This window comes from Corvus brachyrhynchos, unplaced genomic scaffold (assembly GCF_000691975.1).
Source record: "Corvus brachyrhynchos isolate BGI_N302 unplaced genomic scaffold, ASM69197v1 scaffold338, whole genome shotgun sequence".
Taxonomy (NCBI): Eukaryota; Metazoa; Chordata; class Aves; order Passeriformes; family Corvidae; genus Corvus; species Corvus brachyrhynchos.
Window position 1 is genome coordinate 1523941 of NW_008239334.1, and position 18340 is coordinate 1542280.

Genomic DNA, 18340 nt, shown 5'->3' on the forward strand with positions numbered 1-18340 from the left:
CCTCTGCCCACTATTTTGTTTGACTTTCCTCTGTTTTCCCCGGGCAATCATATCAATCTTCAATTTAGTCATCTTGGTCTCAGAGTATAGTCCAGTCTCTAAGCTTTTAGTGTTAAGATTAACCCCTCAATATTGGGTATCGTCAGTAGCAGCCTTGCTTTTATTTTGTCTTTAAACTGAGTTGGTATTTATTGAAACGGGTTTATGAGCTTTTAAAATTTTAAACACGAAGAGGGAAAGATCAGTGAGTAAATAAAGTCTGTAATTCTACATCCAGAACAGATTTTCACATATCGCCAAGTGTTTCCAACATGCAGTGCTCTGAAGGTAGCTAATGACCAGATTCATCTGCCTCAGTGAAATATGAGTGTATTGATCTGCCTAAGTGAAATATGCTGGGATTGCTGAAGTGCAGATCTGGCTTTGACAAGGAGATGGATGGGCCATTTTAGCAGCAAAACATTTTTTTAATGTTGAGAAAATTTCTTGTCTACAAAGAAAAAAGTAATTTGTAGTAACAAATGGAAAATACTGTTCTTGCTGGAGATTACCCCATTTGTTTCCATTTTCTATGACATATTTTGCTCATTATGCTGCAGGAAGCAAATCCAAAGTTTTATCAGGAACAGTTCATGCTGGTAAAATAGGGACTTGAGCTGGGGGCTGCAGAGTTGCTGTGCATTCCTGGGAAGGGGTTGGATGGAGAATTGTGGGAATTGTGGCATTAGTGGGAATTGCTGTCGCTTGTGTAACTGCTGGACAGCCACGAGGACAATGCTGAGGTGTTGCCCCAACACTGCAGAATGCTTTTTGTGTGTTTGGAAGTAATTTTTAAATAAATGACAGTGTCAAAGCAGGTGAGAAGCTGACTTCATTTGGAGCTCAGGGCTCGTGTTTGGCACAGGATGTGCTGCCTGTTCGGAGGGTGTGCTGGGCTGGTTCTGTCCTTGCTTGAGGGCTTAAGGTGGTTTTGTGTGTGTTTTGGTTAATCTGTGGACATCACCGACCTCTCTGAAGGGCTGATAGGTTATCTTGGTTCCACTTTGAAATACTCCTCATCGTGCCATGGTTTTGTGTGGAGGGAAGTGGGTGCAGGTTGAAATTCCGTTTGCTGTTGGTGAGTGGTGGTTGCTGAGGTCATGTTTGAGAGTTGAGTACAAGGTGTGAAATGTCCTCACCTTGGCTAAAAGGGAAGGGAAAGTATAAACTTGCCACAACCAAAACATGCAGCCAACTTTGCAGAAGTGACACATGGTTGGGAAAACCTGGTTAGTGGGGGGAGGGGTTTGATGCTTTGGGATTTTTTCCAAATTTGACATATGTGTAAGTACAGTAATTGGTTGACGATGTAGGTGAGTGGGCCTTGTATGAAGACTGCTGTGGGTCTGTGACCTGTTTGAGGTGGTCTCCTCAGCAGCTTTGAGCTCACGGGCTTCAAAGGCTCCTGTCAGAAATGCTTCTGGGACAGGTTTATGCATTTCATAGCCTGTTGGTGATGTAATCTAACAGGAGCAGTTGTCTGTTCCAGCCTTTGTCCCCACTGTTGTGCTACACCAGCATCCGCCTGCTGCTGCCCATCTCGTGCTCTGGGTTTGGAGACAAAGGTTGAGCTTTTTCCCTAAAGCCCTGAGTGTTCTGCTGTAGTACGTAACTTAAATTTACCAAGGTCACTGAACCCTATTTAATGTGCTTTCTGGGAGGCTGACAGGGTACAAAAGATTGGTGTGTACCCTCCTGTCAGAAGGATGAGGCAGTAATACAAGAGCTCAGTTATTTGTGTGCTGAAGGGGTCGTGGTTCTCCAGTGATGTGACAGATTCACTAATGATACCTGACAGAAGTATTGCAAAGGAGTAATTGAAAAAAACCCCAACTCTCTTCTGTTATACAATGTTTTTAAGAAAGAAATATTTTCTTTTTATAATTTGAAGAATGCAGGTTCTCATGTGACAAAATGTTGAACTCAGGTGACTAGTGAGTAGGTGTAAATTGAATGGAAACTGCTTCAAAATATAGTGAAGTAGTTTCCTGTCTGTAGAGACTTTGAATTTTGGTAATAGGTTTTGTATTTTAATACTTCATATTGATTTTCAAACAATTCCAGAATACTGTCACTGTCTTGTTTGGGAGATGAGGGGGTATGGTTGTCAGTCAGCTCTGCTTAAAATCTCTCTGCCAGAAGAAATTCTTCCCTGTGAGGGTGGGGAGGCCCTGGCACAGGTTGCCCAGGGCAGCTGTGGCTGTCCCCTCCCTGGAAGCATCCAAGGGCAGTTTGAACGGCACTTAGAGCAACCTGGTCTAGTGGAAGGTGTCCCTGCCCGTGGCAGGGGGGGAAAAAAGATGAGCTTTAAGGTTCCTTTCCGACACAAGCCATTCTGGGATTCTGTGATTTGATAGCACAAAATGTTTTTTTCCATCAAGGTTGTTGTATTTAAAACAACCCAACTCTTCCAACTGCTTGCTTCTTCTGGAGCTTGTATAGCAATGAAACACAGTTCTTGTTGTGAGATCCTGCTTTACAAATTATTCTAATTTGTTCTTTTTTCTTTTTAAGGAAAAGTTATCAACAAGGACTTGCGCCACTACCTGAGCCTTCAGTTCCAGAAGGGCTCAATAGACCACAAACTCCAGCAAGTGATCAGAGACAATCTCTATTTGAGAACCATCCCTTGTAAGTATGTAAAGATCAGCCTCATTTGATCTGTTCCTGCTAACTCCCACATCATTTGTGAGCTTGAAATGCCTTCTCTCTTCATCTGATTTAGAGTTTTACCTTGCAGCAGGGACTTCCGGCTTTGCTACAATGGTTTCACATCTGAAGCTGCCATGAATTGGTACAGCCAGTATGGACTGAAAACCAGCAAAAATTTGAGAAATCAAAGCTCAGACTGTTTCAGTAATATCTGTGCATTGCTCTTCAAAAGTTTGTCAGTAGTTGTTGTTAGAATGAGTGCAGCCACCACAAGAAATAAATCTTTCTCAGCATGATTGAGCAGTGCAAAACCATCCTGATTTTTGTCAATGTGTTGGGGTTTTTTTTCTTCACAAAGAGCAAATTGAGGCCTTGAGTGTCAAGTGCATTAGGCACAGCAGGGCAGCTGGAAGGAGGGCGGCAGGACGTGTTGGGTGCAGAAGGGGTGGCACTGGCAAAAGGTACAGGCAAACGGCTTATCCTGAGAAGACTGATTAAAAAGGCTCTTCGCTGACTGTTTAAATATTCATTGCACTAAAAACTTACTTTGTCAACTAACATTTTTGTATCTACAGGAATTCTGCTCTGTTCTCTCTGAGCACACCCAAGAGTTTGTGGCTTTCTTAAAGTGCATTTCACTATTATTAGCTTTTATTTACTAGCTCTTGTTCATGCTGCTGCCTGAAAAAAATTTACATATGCCTTTAAAATGCTGTTAGGTAGTAGGCAGTCATGAATAGTAATGAGTTAGTGCAGTCCTTTCAGGAGAGTTTTAATTAAGCTGTTGTAACTATGGGAGGCCTGTTTTCATAGACAAAACACTTTGAGAACCTCTGCATTAACACAGCAATTTACTGATAAAGCTTACCTACAGCCAGGGGTTGGAGTGTGGCTGAATTACACTCTGAACTGTAGGTTAAAAAATAAGTTTTATGCCTAGTTATGGATTTGGTGGCCCAAAAATCAGATGTGCTTAGTCATGATGACCTCATTGCAAATTAGAGAGCTGGTGCCGGTGGAAGCAGGGAAAGATGCAGCACCATTACAGCTGGTTTAAAATAAAATACCAACAGCTGTTCCTGGAATCCCAGACTGGGATTGCCTAGCCCAGGCGTCGTCAGCTGCCACAAAAGTTGCTTTTGGTTCACTGACCATAAGAAAGATTTCTCTCTTAATTACCACCTCACCCAACTTTTTCTCTCCTCCTCCCTCAATACCAGAACTGTCATTCCTATGTGATTTGCTGGCTCAGTTTTTATACATTATTGTTCACTTGCTCACCGGTTGTTCTAACTGGAGTGACATCATCTTTGTATAAAGATTCGAAAATACATTGTTTTTATTGAACTGTGCAGCAGGCAGCATTTGATAACAGGCAGCACGTAAGTACCTTACAAGAGTGTTTTCTCTGTCTTTGCAGGCACTACAAGGGCTCCCAGAGATGGGGAGGTCCCTGGGGTAGACTATAATTTCATTCCTGTTGAGCAGTTTAAAGCGCTGGAAGAAAGTGGAGCCTTGCTAGAAAGTGGAACATATGATGGTATGTCGGTGATGTTTAATGGAATGGGAATAAGGACCCAGTACTTGTGTCCAGGATCTTAGTCCAAGTGCAGCTCCTTGTGGTACCAGTTTTCCTGCTCACTTGATGGTCATGATAGTAGTAGAGAGACAATAGCGAGTCTGTTCTTGGATTACTGTGAAGAGGAGGAGCGATCTTGTTTTTAAGCGCTCTGATAAACCACAGATTGTCGTTTCAACCATTCTTAATCCTACCTGATTATTTTCACTGTTGCATTTTTGGGAGGCATTCTGAAAAGGTTTGTCTGTGCCTGGTACAAATTTAAGAGAATTTAGTCAATGTTGTGTAAACCTCAGAGAACGGAGCCATGTTCTCCTCCCAGGTGTGCTTTAAAAGGACAGAAGGCGAGAGAAAGTCTGACCCAGCAGGGAAGCAAAAGCATTTTTCAATGGCAGATTGAACAGCTCTGGACCAGATTGTCCAAATCTGTAGCAAAGTTGGGTTTGTTAAGTGTGGTGAAGAAAAACATTGTAATGAAGGTAGTGAAAAAAGAAAAGAAGATGTCAAAAGTAGACAGTCCTGTGAAAGGCTCTGTGCCTCTTGTTTTCTGTATCCCACGCTATGTGTTAATATCGTCCCGCCTGAGGAAATCTCCTAAGTAAATTTAGGCTAAACTAGTACTTTTTTTTTAATCCTTAGCTGCACTTTATCTGGCTGTCCCCTCTCTGAGCCTTGCCCTTCCTTGATATTTGCAGAAGGGTTTTCTTTCTTACTTTATTTACATGGTCAAAACCATATCCAGGCACCAAAAGTTACCCCAGTAGGAATTCTGGGAAGCTTCCTTGCTTTTTGTGCTCAATTCCCTAATAAAAATCATATGAGCAGTCAGAAGAGAGGTCAGTTGCTGAAATTCTTTTGCAGAAAGCAGCAGATGATTCCTTTGTGCTTTAGATTAAAATACTGAAGGAAAAATCTGTTCCTTTTTCTGACGTAAAAATAATTTTTAGATGAAGCCGTATTAATATCTTTGTTTTTCAAGTGTATTGTCATTAGAAAATTGCAAATGTTAAAAATCAATTACTTGTTAACTGGCTTTACGGAAATAAATACTTTGTTACTGCACAAACTTAATTTGCTTTTTGACTTCAATATTTCTGTTGCTCTGTTAATTAGTATATAGAGTAAGAATAATTGATTTTCACTCTTTTGCTCCTCTCAGATTACTCCCTAAGTCTCTTTATGGAGTATGGGTGGATTCCAGGCAAAGTAACAAATCCATCTTTTTCTTTAGAAAACTTAAGGCAGGATAAAAGCTTTGAGTTAACCTCTTGTTTTCTGACAACTCGTGCTTCATTGACAAGAAGTCAGTGTATGAATAAATGCACTTTGACTGTTGATTGGGATTTGGTAGTGCTGATGTCTTCTTTGAGGCTTTAAATTTTCACCAAAGCATGTTTGCATGTGCAGTAAAATGATTACAGCCACTGCCAGTGCATTCAGCAGTATCAGTGCTTCAGTGGTCCTGATTTCTGTCTCATTTTCAGGTAATTTTTATGGTACTCCGAAGCCTCCAGCAGAGCCCAGCCCCTTTCAGCCTGATCCGGTGGATCAAGTTCTTTTTGACAATGATTTTGATACTGAATCACAGAGGAAAAGAACCACATCCGTCAGCAAAATGCAAAGGATGGAAAGTTCTCTCCCTGAAGAGGAGGAAGAGGAAGAAAAGGAAGCAGTTAATGGCAGCGGAGGGATAGGTTGGTTGACAAGGGGAGAAATTGCCTGGAGTACTGTATGAATGGATAAGGACTATACAAATAACATTCGGGCTTCCTTAGTTTTGGTGAAGTTTGAAGTCAGTTTCTATTCAGGCCGCTGCTTCTACTCGATTTTTAAATGACCTTTTAAAAAGAACCAGCTGTTCTCCCAGCCAGATGTGCAATTGCATCATAAAATGCATTGCTCGGTGAAGAACATGTGGTGCTGGATATGGGCCAGTTACACGAGTGGGAAGGAAAAATTTATCCATTCTTCAAATAACAGAACCCTTCACAGAGTAGAATTCATACCCTGTAAATGTTACTGTTTAATTTTGAGGCAATTACTGAATTTGTACACAGGAGATTTTAGGGAATTGGTTGGTTTAAGGGGCAACGTTGGCGCATACTGTACAATTTTCAGATGATTTTGCATAAGGGAACTATCACACAACCTAAAACCACCCGAGGGGGAGCTTGTGGAGAGCAATAAAGCCAAGTGTGTTGAGGCTGGAGCGGTGTCCAGCAAGACCTTTCTGGGATTGGCAGGATGCCCTTTTCTTTTTGCTGTCATGGTTACTCATCTCAAGGGGGGAAGAACGGATGGTGCAGAGGAGCTATCGCCTTGCATTTGCAGCTGATCCTGTGTGTTAGTGTTTAGGACAGAGTTACACTGACCAGACGTGACCTGATCTTGTCATCTTCCACACCACAGAGGGGCCAGTGGTCAGGCTGGTGGTTGGGTGAAGGTCATGGACATCATCATGTCAGAGAGAGTGCCAAGCGTAACCTCAGTTCTGAAGGGTGGAGGCTTCCATTTAAAGTTTCCTGCAGGAGTTTTTGGGATCTTTTTTCTAGTTGTGGCTTATAGGAAGGTGTTGTTTATTTTACTGGCAGCTTGGGTCTTCTCTACATTTCCTTCTGATTCTTTGAGGAATATTAGTAGGATTTTTTTGGGTCGTTTTATGGCATTACAAACACCTCTATGTAGAAACGGCAACAGAGTGTAGTCAGCTCGGACTTCTGCCAGCGTTGATTTTGCAGAGTAGGCTCAGACATATAATACAAGGTTAATTCTGTTAGGCAGGGGAAGAGCAGAGTTCAGGGTTTTCATGTCAGCTTTTCAAAGTTCAGAGCTGAAAAAAAAAACGCGGAAAAATGCACATCACATACAGGGATGTGTTTGACATCCACTTGTAGCCAGATTAAGAGGGTGGTTCTTTGTGAGAAACAACATAAGCATCTGACAAACACTTTCCCTGAACAACTGCAGAAAACAAAGAAAAACATTCAGATTCTCCTGACTGGACGAAACCTGTTCCCAGCTACAACCAGACAAGCAGCAACATGGACTTCAGAAATTATTTGTCAAGGGATGAGACGCTGGAACCGCTACCCAAGAACTGGGAAATGGCCTACACGGACACTGGCATGATCTACTTTATCGAGTGAGTAACTCTGTGGAGGAGAGAAGTGCTGGTGGCTGGAGTGTGGAAAGCTGCTCTTGCACCTCTGTTCTGCTCTTGCTGCTTCTGTTTCTTTATGAAATTTAGTATATTCCTACCGTTACATTCCGTACTCGCAGTCCTCAACATTGCACGCTCGGTACAATTGCCATCATGCTGGAAAACCTTATGGTTCCACCTGCAAAGTCAGTTTGTTTGTTCTAAGTTTTGTATCTCACAAATACAGAGCTGGCTGGGTATTGCTAAGTGAAGTATAACATGGAAACCTTCTCTATGTCAAATTTCTCCGAAATTTGAGACCTTATTTATTTTTTCTTTTCTGCTTGTGTTCCTTGGCTGGGAATGGATGTTTCAAAATACAAATAGGCCAGATGAAAGCCCAGGATAGGAAAGTAGCTCATGTGTGCACATGTAAGACTGCCTTATTTATGAGTTCTCAGGAAAAAATGAAACAGAAACCTTCCTGAGAGTTAAGCTTATGAGGAGGCTAAAAATATTTTTTTCCTATCAGGTAGAAACAGCTGCTGTTCCCATATGAGCTTTTGGGGGCTGGGGAGAGGGTCTGTGCCTCTAACACTTCCCATGTGTCCCAGAGAGTCTCCAGTGTGCTGGTGCCTTTTCTTTTTTAGTATTTTACGATGTGACTGAGGCACAAATAAAGGTTGTGTTATCTGAAGTGTACAGTTTGCCTACAACAGTAAATACTTAAAACAAATTTTTTCACTGTGAGGGAGTTCTCTTACTGGCACGTGTTCTGCTCTACAGTCACAACACCAAGACAACCACATGGCTTGATCCCCGGCTCTGTAAGAAGGCCAAAGCTCCTGAAGATTGTGAAGATGGAGGTGAGATGTTCAGAATGCATTTGTCACCTGTCACTGATAAATGTCTGAGTTTATCCCAGCTGGATACAATCCACTACTGCTGTGGTAGAAGCTTCTCCCTGGTAGATGTGACTCTGGAGCTGGCAGTGTAGTGCTGAGTGTCCCTTGCTTGGTGGCAGTAGGAATTTACATACGACTGGGAAAGTCCATGGTGTATTTTCCCTGGAGTGGTAGAATCTGGCTGAATGGAAGGTTTATCTGCATTCCTGAGCAGAATATGAGATGTTTTGTTCCAGTAAGTGTCATTCTTAAGGAGAAAGCTGCACGTGAGTGATGATCTCACTGGAAACTGTTGTACCGGTGGAATATGGCAGAAGGAGAAGGTCCACAAGTAACAGAATATAGAAATAACAAAGAAGGTACGGCAAAATACATACTGCTAATGAGAACTATTGCATGTGAGATAGTATTTGAATGCAGAAGCTAAGAGAACAACCTGCTTTCAATTCCTTCAAGACTTCCAGGTCAGTAGCCTGCAGGCAATTCCCGCAACCGTTTCCTGCACAGTTGAGCAATTTAGTCTGCTAGAAAAGAGTATCAGATAGCTCTGTCTTCGGCAAATGCCTGACATGTTCCAAACGCTGAAGCAGGCTCAGAATGACCTGTCATCCTCCAAAATTGCCCAGCCTAACAGCCGTGTATCCATAATGAAGCCAGCTGGAACAGTGGCTGCGTACTGCTGCTTATTAAACATGTGCAGCTCACCACAGGATAAAAAGAGCACTTCAAACAGAGATGCAGGATATCCAAATGAACAATACTTAAATTATTAGACCCACTGGGTCTTCTGTCAGACCCCGTGGAGCGATGCTGATGTTGGTAATTGGTAACATGCTGTCATATGCTAGGGAAATTCCTGTTACTGTCAAACTTAGGGCAGCCTCAAACAAGATTGCAGGGCAAATTTATCCTTAAAATGTCTGGCTAACTGACTATATTCATTATTCTAATATTTCCGTGGTCAAGATAACTAGAACAATGAACTTGAATAATCTGACCTCTGTGGTAACTGCTTATCACCTTCAGTCAGTCATGAGCTGCTGGCACCCTCTTACCAGATGCCGAGTTTGCCATAAAAAGGAGCCTTTGCATGTTACTTCCAGTACAAACAGGTCTTTAAGTTTATTACATGTTTAAAGTGGTCTGATTTCATTGAATACAAGTTTCATCGTTTCATTTAGTGGAAGAAAGAGTAAGAGTTACAGGGCTTCAGATTCCCTGGAACAGGCTTTCATCAGGGAAGAAAACGGGACCTGTCTTTTCCTCATATTTTTCTAGGTGTTCTTTAATGAAAACTCTGATATTTGCAGATAGTTTTCCCCTGTAATGGAGAACTTGGTCTTTCTGATTGCAGAACTTCCTTATGGATGGGAAAAAATAGAAGACCCTCAATATGGGACATATTACGTGGAGTAAGTGCTAATTATTGATTTGGCATAGTTATAAATTGAGCAAGAAATTCTGAAGTGCCTGATACCCAGTAAGGAGACGTTGTAATGCAGTGAAAGGCCAGGCTGGACAGGGCTTGGAGCAACCTGGTCTAGTGGAAGGTATCCCTGCTCATGGCAGGGGGTGGAACTGGATGGGTTTTAAGGTTCCTTCCGGTCCAAACCATTCTGGGATTCTGTGAAAGTATTAAATATATCCAGGAAAAACAGTCCTGGGGGCAGTGAACTCACGGCACAAACTTCTGGCAGCACTGGCATGTGGGAAAAGCCACTGTGTGCCCTTAAAGACTTAGTGGGGTGTTTTTCGTTCAGGGAAGGAAAGCAAGTAGCAACCAAAATAATTTATAAATGGAAATGAGCTGATGTCATTTTTCTTAGCTTTAACAAAAACAGAGTCACTTGACTTCAGAGTGGCACCTGATAACTTTAAAAGAGCAAAAATAACTTGCAGATCATTGCTGTCTCCAAAGAGCCAAGTCAATAACCACTAAAGTGCTGCAAGAGCTCTTTCGAATCTCCTTCCGGCCAGGGGAAATTAAATCTCTCTTTAACCATGGAGAGGAAAATTGGTAGAGTTGAAAATGTAGCTTCGGAGAACAAGCAAACATTTTTCACTTTGCAGAGCCCGAGGTATTTGAATTATGCTCAAATTTGTTCGTTTTCCCCTCCTCTGCTGTACTGCTCTAGCATCTTCTAGGAAGAAGGTGATGCCTGAGTTTGTAAACACTACAGGTAGATGGGTCAAGAGAAGAAACAGATTTGCTCAGTTCTGAACAATTGCAACTCTGCCTAGTGATTAAAGGGAGTAAAATTTTATCTGCCTCGAAGTAAATAAGCTGCTGAAAGAACGAACCTGCTTTAAGTATTGGTTATGAGAGTGTTTTGTTCATTCCTCCAGAGCATTCATCTGAGATTAAAAAAAAACTAGTGTTTGTAGATGCATTTTTTTGGGGTTGCCTTTGTTGGGAAATAGTCAGAATGTTTTCTGTTGAAATCCTGACCTACCTTTTGTATGCCTGCAGTCATATTAACCAGAAAACTCAGTTTGAAAATCCAGTATTGGAAGCCAAAAGGAAAAAACAGCTAGGACAGACTGATGCTGGGCCTTCCAAATCAGGTATCACTGCATATTGTGTTCTTTGTCACATGTATCTTTATCTGCAGGTATGCTTTACAAAAACCCAGTTCTGGAATTCATCAAGGCATCAGCCTTGTCTTTCTGCTAGCCATTACAGTGTTACCTCCCAGATCTTAAGGGTTTTTTGAAGAACTTCTTCATGTTAAAATTGAACCGAGGCACTGAGACTGCTTTTAAATCATTTTGATTACTCTGAAGCTGGTTGTCATAAGCAGCTTTGGAGTATATGGAGGGTTAGAAGAGCCATCTGGAAGATGCAGGTAAAACCACACCTGGAGTTTTTATGCTTTCGATCTACTTTGAGCTTGGTATTCAAGGATTAAAACTGGGAATTCGAGGTGGGAGGTTTGCATACAGCTCTGTTGCAATCTGTTCGAAAACACTCTTAACTTTTCTATTGGCTGAATTCAGCTGGAACGTGAGTGTAGCACTTTCCTGTCTGTTTGCTTTATTCCTTAAGAGTGCTTCAGAGGCTGACCAACAATAAACAAATCGTTAACCTTTGTGACACCTTAAAAAAAACCAAAAAACTTACCGGAACTAACCCTGGTTTCCTGCCTTCCTGTCTCTGTATTCCGTAATTCCAAAGGACCAGGGAGGTCTGTCTTCACTCGAGATCCATCCCAGCTTACTGGAGCACTTATAAGGACATCCTTGAAAAAAAGTACCATGGGATTTGGCTTTACGATCATCGGAGGGGACAGGCCTGATGAGTTTCTCCAGGTGAAGAATGTGTTAAAAGATGGGCCTGCTGCACAAGATGGGAGAATTGCTCCAGGTCAAGTATTATTTCCCTAAACTTCCATTTCATGGGGTACTTGGGAGAACGCAGCTCGAGGCAGAGGAGGTTGGATGACTCCATCCACATCGTCACTAAATTAAATATTTTCAGATTTGTGAAAGATCTGTGCAGAGCAGTGCCTGAAAAGGAAAAGAAGCAACATTCTAGATAAAAACTGACTTTAAGGGCACTTCTGAAGGTTTCAGTACTTCTGCTTTAGCAAAGACACTCATCTTCATGTTCATTCATAGAATGGTTTCCCTCTCTGTATGTAAAGTAAAAATAGCGTGTTTGAATCCTGGTCTGTTTTGCCTTGTTGGTGCCAAAAACCATGACACCAGTTACTAAAACTGCAAAAACCCCACAGCAGACATGAGGAAGCAAAGTCGTGTAAGCTGGACAAGTGAGGAGAGAAGAGGGATGAGAGTTCCTGCAATCCATGAAGACTTGCACATTTTTTCATGGTTATTACGTGTGTAATTAAGTTACCTATAATGTTACTATAACCTATGGTTTGCATATTAGAAAAGGCAAAATGCTTCTCTACGTGTAACATAAACTCTTACTCTTCAGGTGAGTAAAAGAATTCATACTTTGAATGATTTAATACTATTTACTTATGAAATGGAACAGTTTCCTGTTTTGCTGCTGATGTGTTGTTTGACTTTGTTTGTATGTGGTTCATTTTCCACCTCTGCAAAAATGAAAACAATCCTGCAGAACTGTTGGAATGAAAAGATGTGCAGCTATTCTGGCTGTAGATCATGGAATAAGAGAGATCCTGTTTTACCGATGCCTGGGCATTAAAGGGATCGGACAGTTTGCAGGGCATATTGTACCGCCCGGGCAAAGTGTCACATCAAAATCATGGAAACACAAAACAAGGTTTTGGGATCTGAAGCGCACGTCACTTCATTTTGAAAATGTATTCTTAGCCACGTGGGGCAGCAGCGTAAGAGTATGGAGCATGTATGTGTGTGCAATCCTAGCTTAAGTTCAGCCAGTCCTAAAATAAACACAGGGCCAGAAAAAATCCGATTTATTCTGCATTGGGTTTAGGATGCTGTGCAATATGAATTAAAGTAGAAGACATCTGCTTGCTGTAGTGTGCGTGCTCTGCTTCATCTCCCATGGCTGTACAGTATAATTTTTTAAATCTGCTGCAGATTAAACTTTATATATTTAGCACACTGTGTCCTGAGATGAAATAGAAAAAATGCAAAGAGGAAATCCTTTATGCTTTTTGGCAATATTAGCTATGAGGTAATATCCCAGACGCTAGTTATTAGTTTGAAGACAGCACTGTGATTTCCTCAAGGTAGGCTTTTATTGAAGGTTTCGCTTCTGGTTTTGACACTGTTGAACTTTCTTTTGTAACAGGTGATGTCATCGTGGACATAAATGGAAGTTGTGTTCTTGGCCATACCCATGCAGATGTTGTCCAGATGTTTCAGCTCATTCCCGTCAATCAGTATGTGAACATGACTTTGTGTCGTGGGTACCCTCTTCCTGACGACAGTGAAGACCCCGTGGTGGATATTGTGACAGCCACACCTGTCATTAATGGCCCGCCGGTGGCCAAGGGAGATACTTCCGTGTCCAGCCAAGATTTAGTAGCAGGAACAGTTGTGTTGGACCAGAATGGGAAAATGTTGGTCAACGGTCGCCTGAACGGCCCTTCCGTGGATTCAGCAGAGCAGAGGGTTTCCTTTGCCTCCTCAGGAGGCTCTCAGCCAGAGCTGGTCACCATCCCTCTGGTCAAAGGGCCTAAAGGCTTTGGGTTTGCCATTGCAGACAGTCCCACAGGCCAGAAGGTGAAGATGATTTTGGACAGCCAGTGGTGCCAAGGCCTACAGAAAGGGGATGTCATCAAGGAGATTTGCCATCAGAATGTGCAGAGCTTGACCCACTTGCAGGTGGTGGAGGTGCTCAAGCAGTTTCCAGTAGGAGCAGAGGTGCCCCTGCTTATCTTAAGAGGAGGTACAGACAAATTTGCAGTTGACATGTTGGTTTTAAGCTTTTCAAAGTCCCTTTTTATTGTGATATCTAAATCATGTCTGGTCTTGACAGCTAAGCAGCAGCTCATTATATCTCTGAGCCATTATGTACTAAGTTTATTTTATACTCCTGACTGTTAAGGGTGAGAGCATGTTGCTGGGGTTTTGTTTGGGGTTTTAGTAAGGTTTTTCTTTGGCTTTTTTTCCTCAAAAATTATATGGCGATACGTTTATGCACTGTCTCTTCCAAGTCTCTGGGGAGTGCTAAAGCAAACACATGGTCTCCAGCATAATGCAAAGCATATGATGGACTGAGTTTTGTGAGGTTCTCCAAATGTATTCCATGTGTTCGTAACCGTGTTTGTAATGAACAGGGGACTGCAGAAGACAGGAAGAAGCATTAGCAAAGAGGTGGGGCTGATCAGTGGGAATAGCAGAAAAATTCTGATTTTTCATTTGCATATTCATACCTCTTCCTTGATTGTCAGTCACAGACCAGAATGCATCTTCTCCCCAAAAACTGTGGTAGATAAGGGTGTGTCTGTCAGAGGAAGCTGAATGGGTTATGAAGCAGCTCGTGGCTGCTCAGTGTCCCTTCAGGCTTTATGGTAACCCTGACTTCAGCCACTGGCATTTGCAAAAATCTCCAGATCTTTTTCTGTATAAGTGCTACTTATAAGTTACTTCCTTAATCAGCTAAGGAAATAATCCGATTTCTTTGTGGCAAGTGAAATTCCTTCAGACAAATTCATAAGTCTCCTTATCCCATGAACAGCGGGATGACTTGGTTGACCAGTTTCTAGCAAGAGTAAAAGATATTTTTTATTGTTGTACAGCTTTCAATTCTAATTGAATCTTCTCTAGAGTGATGGTTTTGGTCACTTTGCCATTTAAAAGCAGAGTCAGTCAGCCCCTATTATTTTCTCCCCAGGAGCAGCTGATTATATTGCTGTAATATTGTTGAAACTTTTTGTAAATTGCTATTAAAATTACTTTCTATTTTCTTCAGGTCCCCCCTCACCTACTAAAGCTGCCAAAGGGGTGAGTATTGGTGATGTATTTAACTTGGTTTCTGACCTGCTTTGTAGTCTCATTTCCTCTGGATTTTAGTTCCTGTGATAACCTGCAAGATGGTTTAGCAAAACCACATCTTCTTGGTAGGCATACGTTCTTTGTCTAAGTAGCTGCTGCCAGAGTACCCATTAAAAGGGAAACAAAATACAGTATCTATTTTTTTCATTGCTAATTATTAAAGTGAAATGGGATTTCTAGAGGACGTTTGTGTTCCTTTGATTCTTCTCAGTCCTCACATAGAATTAATGGACTGGTTAGTGCTCCCTTCTGGAAATGCTTATCTTTGGATCCATATTTTCAGCTAGTCTCCATGGAGCTGTACATTCCTAGCTCAATACTCATTACTCTTGGAAATTTGATCTCTCGGGGCATCTTTAATATACATTAGCTCGGTAAAGAATCCTTGCTCTTAATAAAACAACCTCTGATTTAATAATGCTGATATTAATGCTTACGTTTGTCATTAAGGTTTCTGTTGTAAATTAGGCTGGTTGAACACAGAAAATTCTTTAAAAATGCTTCTTCTACAGAAAAAATCAGGGCAATTTAGGAAAACCCCATTACCAGAACATAGATGTAACTTCTCCTTCTGTCTTTATCCTGCTGTTTGAGTGCAACCTTAGTTGTATCCCAGCAGTGGCATGACACAAGCACACGTGTTCAGCATGCTCAAAGCAGACTGTGTTCAATAAGATCTTCAGATTCTGCTCCTTGCAAGCGTCCAGCTGCCCACACTGAATAAATGAGAGCAGAAATCCCTGCAGTTGGAGGGCACTGGCCCTGTCAGCATGGATCCCATGGCAATGTGCTAAAAATAGTTTGGACTTGGCGACTGGCATTCTGTTCCAGCATACATGCAGGAGCAGCAGCCCACAGAGCGCTCGATGCTCAGTGGCATTAAGCAGCGTGGCAAAATAATTCACTTAAATGGGGCAAGTTCTTGTGTTTATAAACATACAAGAAGTGTCAAACTGTTGAATGGCTCTGGGCAGTTTCTTCTGCTGTCGGTGAAAGGGCAGATCTGTGTCTGTTCTGCTCCTGTGGTTCAGCATGCACTGCCACGTGCCAGTTTTCCAGGCTGGGTTTCAGCCCAGGAGAAGTATTTAGAGTTATTTTAGTGCATAACTGATTGGGAATTTAGATGAGAGACCACAAGGATGTTTGGTGACATTTCCTCATGAACAGGAGTGTTGCAGCTATCAGATCATGAAAAGGCAAATAGTGAGTTGTTAATGCCTCACACTATTCAGTGTGTCTTTCTGTCTTGTATGTATATCACTCCAGCAAACAGCTCATGCTGGGAGCACCTCTGGTGCTTGTGGGGAGCAGCTTGGCAGAGGGCAGGAGGCAGTGCCTGTGGAGCAGCGGGTGCCCATGGTGCTGGACTGTGGTCCAGAGCCTTGCAGGTGCCTGACAAGGATTCGGTGTCTTCTCCAAATGGGATCGGTCCTTTATGTCCCACTTCATCCCATGTGTTGGTAACCACCAGCATCTGCCCAGCTTCGCTTCTCTCCGAGCATCAGTCACTTCAAACCCTTTCCAAGCCCAGTCTCCAGTAGAAATTCACGTACCAGTGAGGAAGACTTCAGTACTCTGGTCAGACACATCCACTGGAGAAGTTGTAATTTTGTTCCCTTAGTCCCGTGTTTTTCTTCTGCACGGTGTTCACTGTCTTTCACCCACAAGCATAGTCATGCCTTTATTTAATACAGATTTTGTGTCCATGGGCTGTTTCAGAAGGACAAGCAGGACAGTTCAGGGAGTTTGGAAGCTGTCAGCGATACCATTCCACAGCCGATGCCCTTCCCGCCCTCTGCTGTGCGACCAGGCTCTCCTAAACTGGACCCTTCCGAAGTCTACCTGAAGTCTAAGACAATTTATGAGGACAAACGTAAGTACATCATCTTCAACTTGAAAACACTCAATTAAGAAGGAATTTTTTATTGTACGTGCAGTAAAACTACTGAGACTTTGTTGCTAAGTTTGTTAACCTGCTGTGGATAAAACATTTCAATGCATAATTCAACCAGCAATTAGAAAAACAAAAAACATTTCAAGTAATGCATAATTCAACCAGCAATTAGAAAAACAAAAAAATAAAATATGTTTCAACCATATTTTCAATAAAACAGTTAATTGCAGAAATAATCTCAAAGATGATTCTGAAGTAAACTGGAGCAGCCCTGCTCATTTCAGAGTGTATAAAAGTAGCTCTGAGTTGTGTCACAGACTGGCTTTTATCCTGGTCTAGAGCAAAAATGTAGTTGTGATTTCTGCTCTGAAAATTAATATACCATTTTGGAAAGAGAATATCTCTGTATTTCTGGTTACTGTGTTCTGTCACTAGAAGACTCAAGAGTGTACCACCAAAGCATAATCCTTCAATAATCGAAGATAGCTCCTTACATGTTTTGAAATACTGTTTTTTTTCTTAGCTCCAAACACAAGAGATTTAGATGTTTTCCTGAGAAAACAAGAGTCAGGCTTTGGTTTCCGGGTGCTTGGAGGGGACGGACCGGATCAGCCTGTAAGTGAAACTGCTCACAGTTATCTCATAGTCTTGCTGTTGGAATGATCCTGCTCTGTCATCCTCATTTCCCATCATCCCATCCAGGCAGTTCAGTGGTGGCAAAATTGATCAAATCACTACCTGCCTTTCAGAGATCACAGATTGGTCCAGATCACCTTTATTTTTTCCCCTTTGTGGACTCCAGTCTCCAAGGTTCTGCGCCCTTCCCGCTACCGAGCCCATCCTTGGCCACAGTTTTTTGTCAGGCTGAGGACACTGGTCGTGTTTCTACAGCAGTTGCTGTGTCTCGGAGCCCTCAGAAGGGCCGTGCTGATGCCCAGCCTTTGCCCATTGCCACCTAGTCCCAGTGGTGGCCTTGGCACAGGATGTGCCCGGATTCAGTGATTGGTGTGCTGTGCACAGCGGCACATCCTGGGAAGCAGCTGAGTGGTAGGAAGCGGTTGCTCCTCCTGTCAAAACTTCATTAGGCTGCTCCTTTTCTTGCAGCCCAGCGAAACCAGGTTTGAGATGGTGTCACACCCCTTTATTCCCTGCTTCTCCCACTGGATTTTTAGGCATGCATTGAGTTGGAGGCGGCTGGGCAGATGCCAGCGCAGACACCCCTGGATAGTCTGTTCTCCAAGGGCAGGTTTTAGGAGACTCCCCTCTATTTTCAAACATGCATAAATTTCTCTCTGGGAAGAAGCACTAAGACTTGTACTGTGTATCAGAGACCTTTCTTAAGTCTGTTAAGCGGAGAGAAAAAAATTTTGGAATAGATCTGCATAGATTGTTTTCTGATTACAGTGAAGGAATTCAGTTTTTCCATTCCCAGCTGTGATCCAGTGCTAGCCTTTTTTTTTTTCTTCTCCCCTCACTAACATGCATTTAAAGTAAAGAGCAAATCCGGAGAATGTTACTTCTGTTGCGCTTCATAGCATTTGTGGTGTTTGGTTTCCGTAACAGCCATAGGTGTTAGGAAGTGTGGAGCTGATGTCTTGGTTGCTGTGTACTGATGAGCTGCCCACCATTGCCTAACCTCCAACAGTACTTGCTGTAGTTATCTTTTATTTTCCATT

At 42.3% G+C, this 18340-nt stretch overlaps 1 protein-coding gene across 1 annotated transcript in view; it reads left to right on the plus strand.

Annotated features, from left to right (window-relative positions):
* Window positions 1–1065: 1065 nt before the first annotated feature.
* The window catches only part of MAGI3 (membrane associated guanylate kinase, WW and PDZ domain containing 3), a 32433-nt gene continuing 15158 nt past the window's right edge, over window positions 1066–18340 (plus strand). Inside the window, exons 1-13 of the mRNA XM_017741104.1 lie at window positions 1066–1117; window positions 2554–2670; window positions 4112–4231; window positions 5755–5964; window positions 7238–7412; window positions 8196–8275; window positions 9669–9726; window positions 10785–10879; window positions 11490–11678; window positions 13062–13661; window positions 14688–14719; window positions 16490–16643; window positions 17188–17279. Coding sequence (XP_017596593.1) covers window positions 1066–1117; window positions 2554–2670; window positions 4112–4231; window positions 5755–5964; window positions 7238–7412; window positions 8196–8275; window positions 9669–9726; window positions 10785–10879; window positions 11490–11678; window positions 13062–13661; window positions 14688–14719; window positions 16490–16643; window positions 17188–17279 — 1974 coding nt within the window. The remainder of the gene's footprint in view (window positions 1118–2553; window positions 2671–4111; window positions 4232–5754; window positions 5965–7237; window positions 7413–8195; window positions 8276–9668; window positions 9727–10784; window positions 10880–11489; window positions 11679–13061; window positions 13662–14687; window positions 14720–16489; window positions 16644–17187; window positions 17280–18340) is intronic.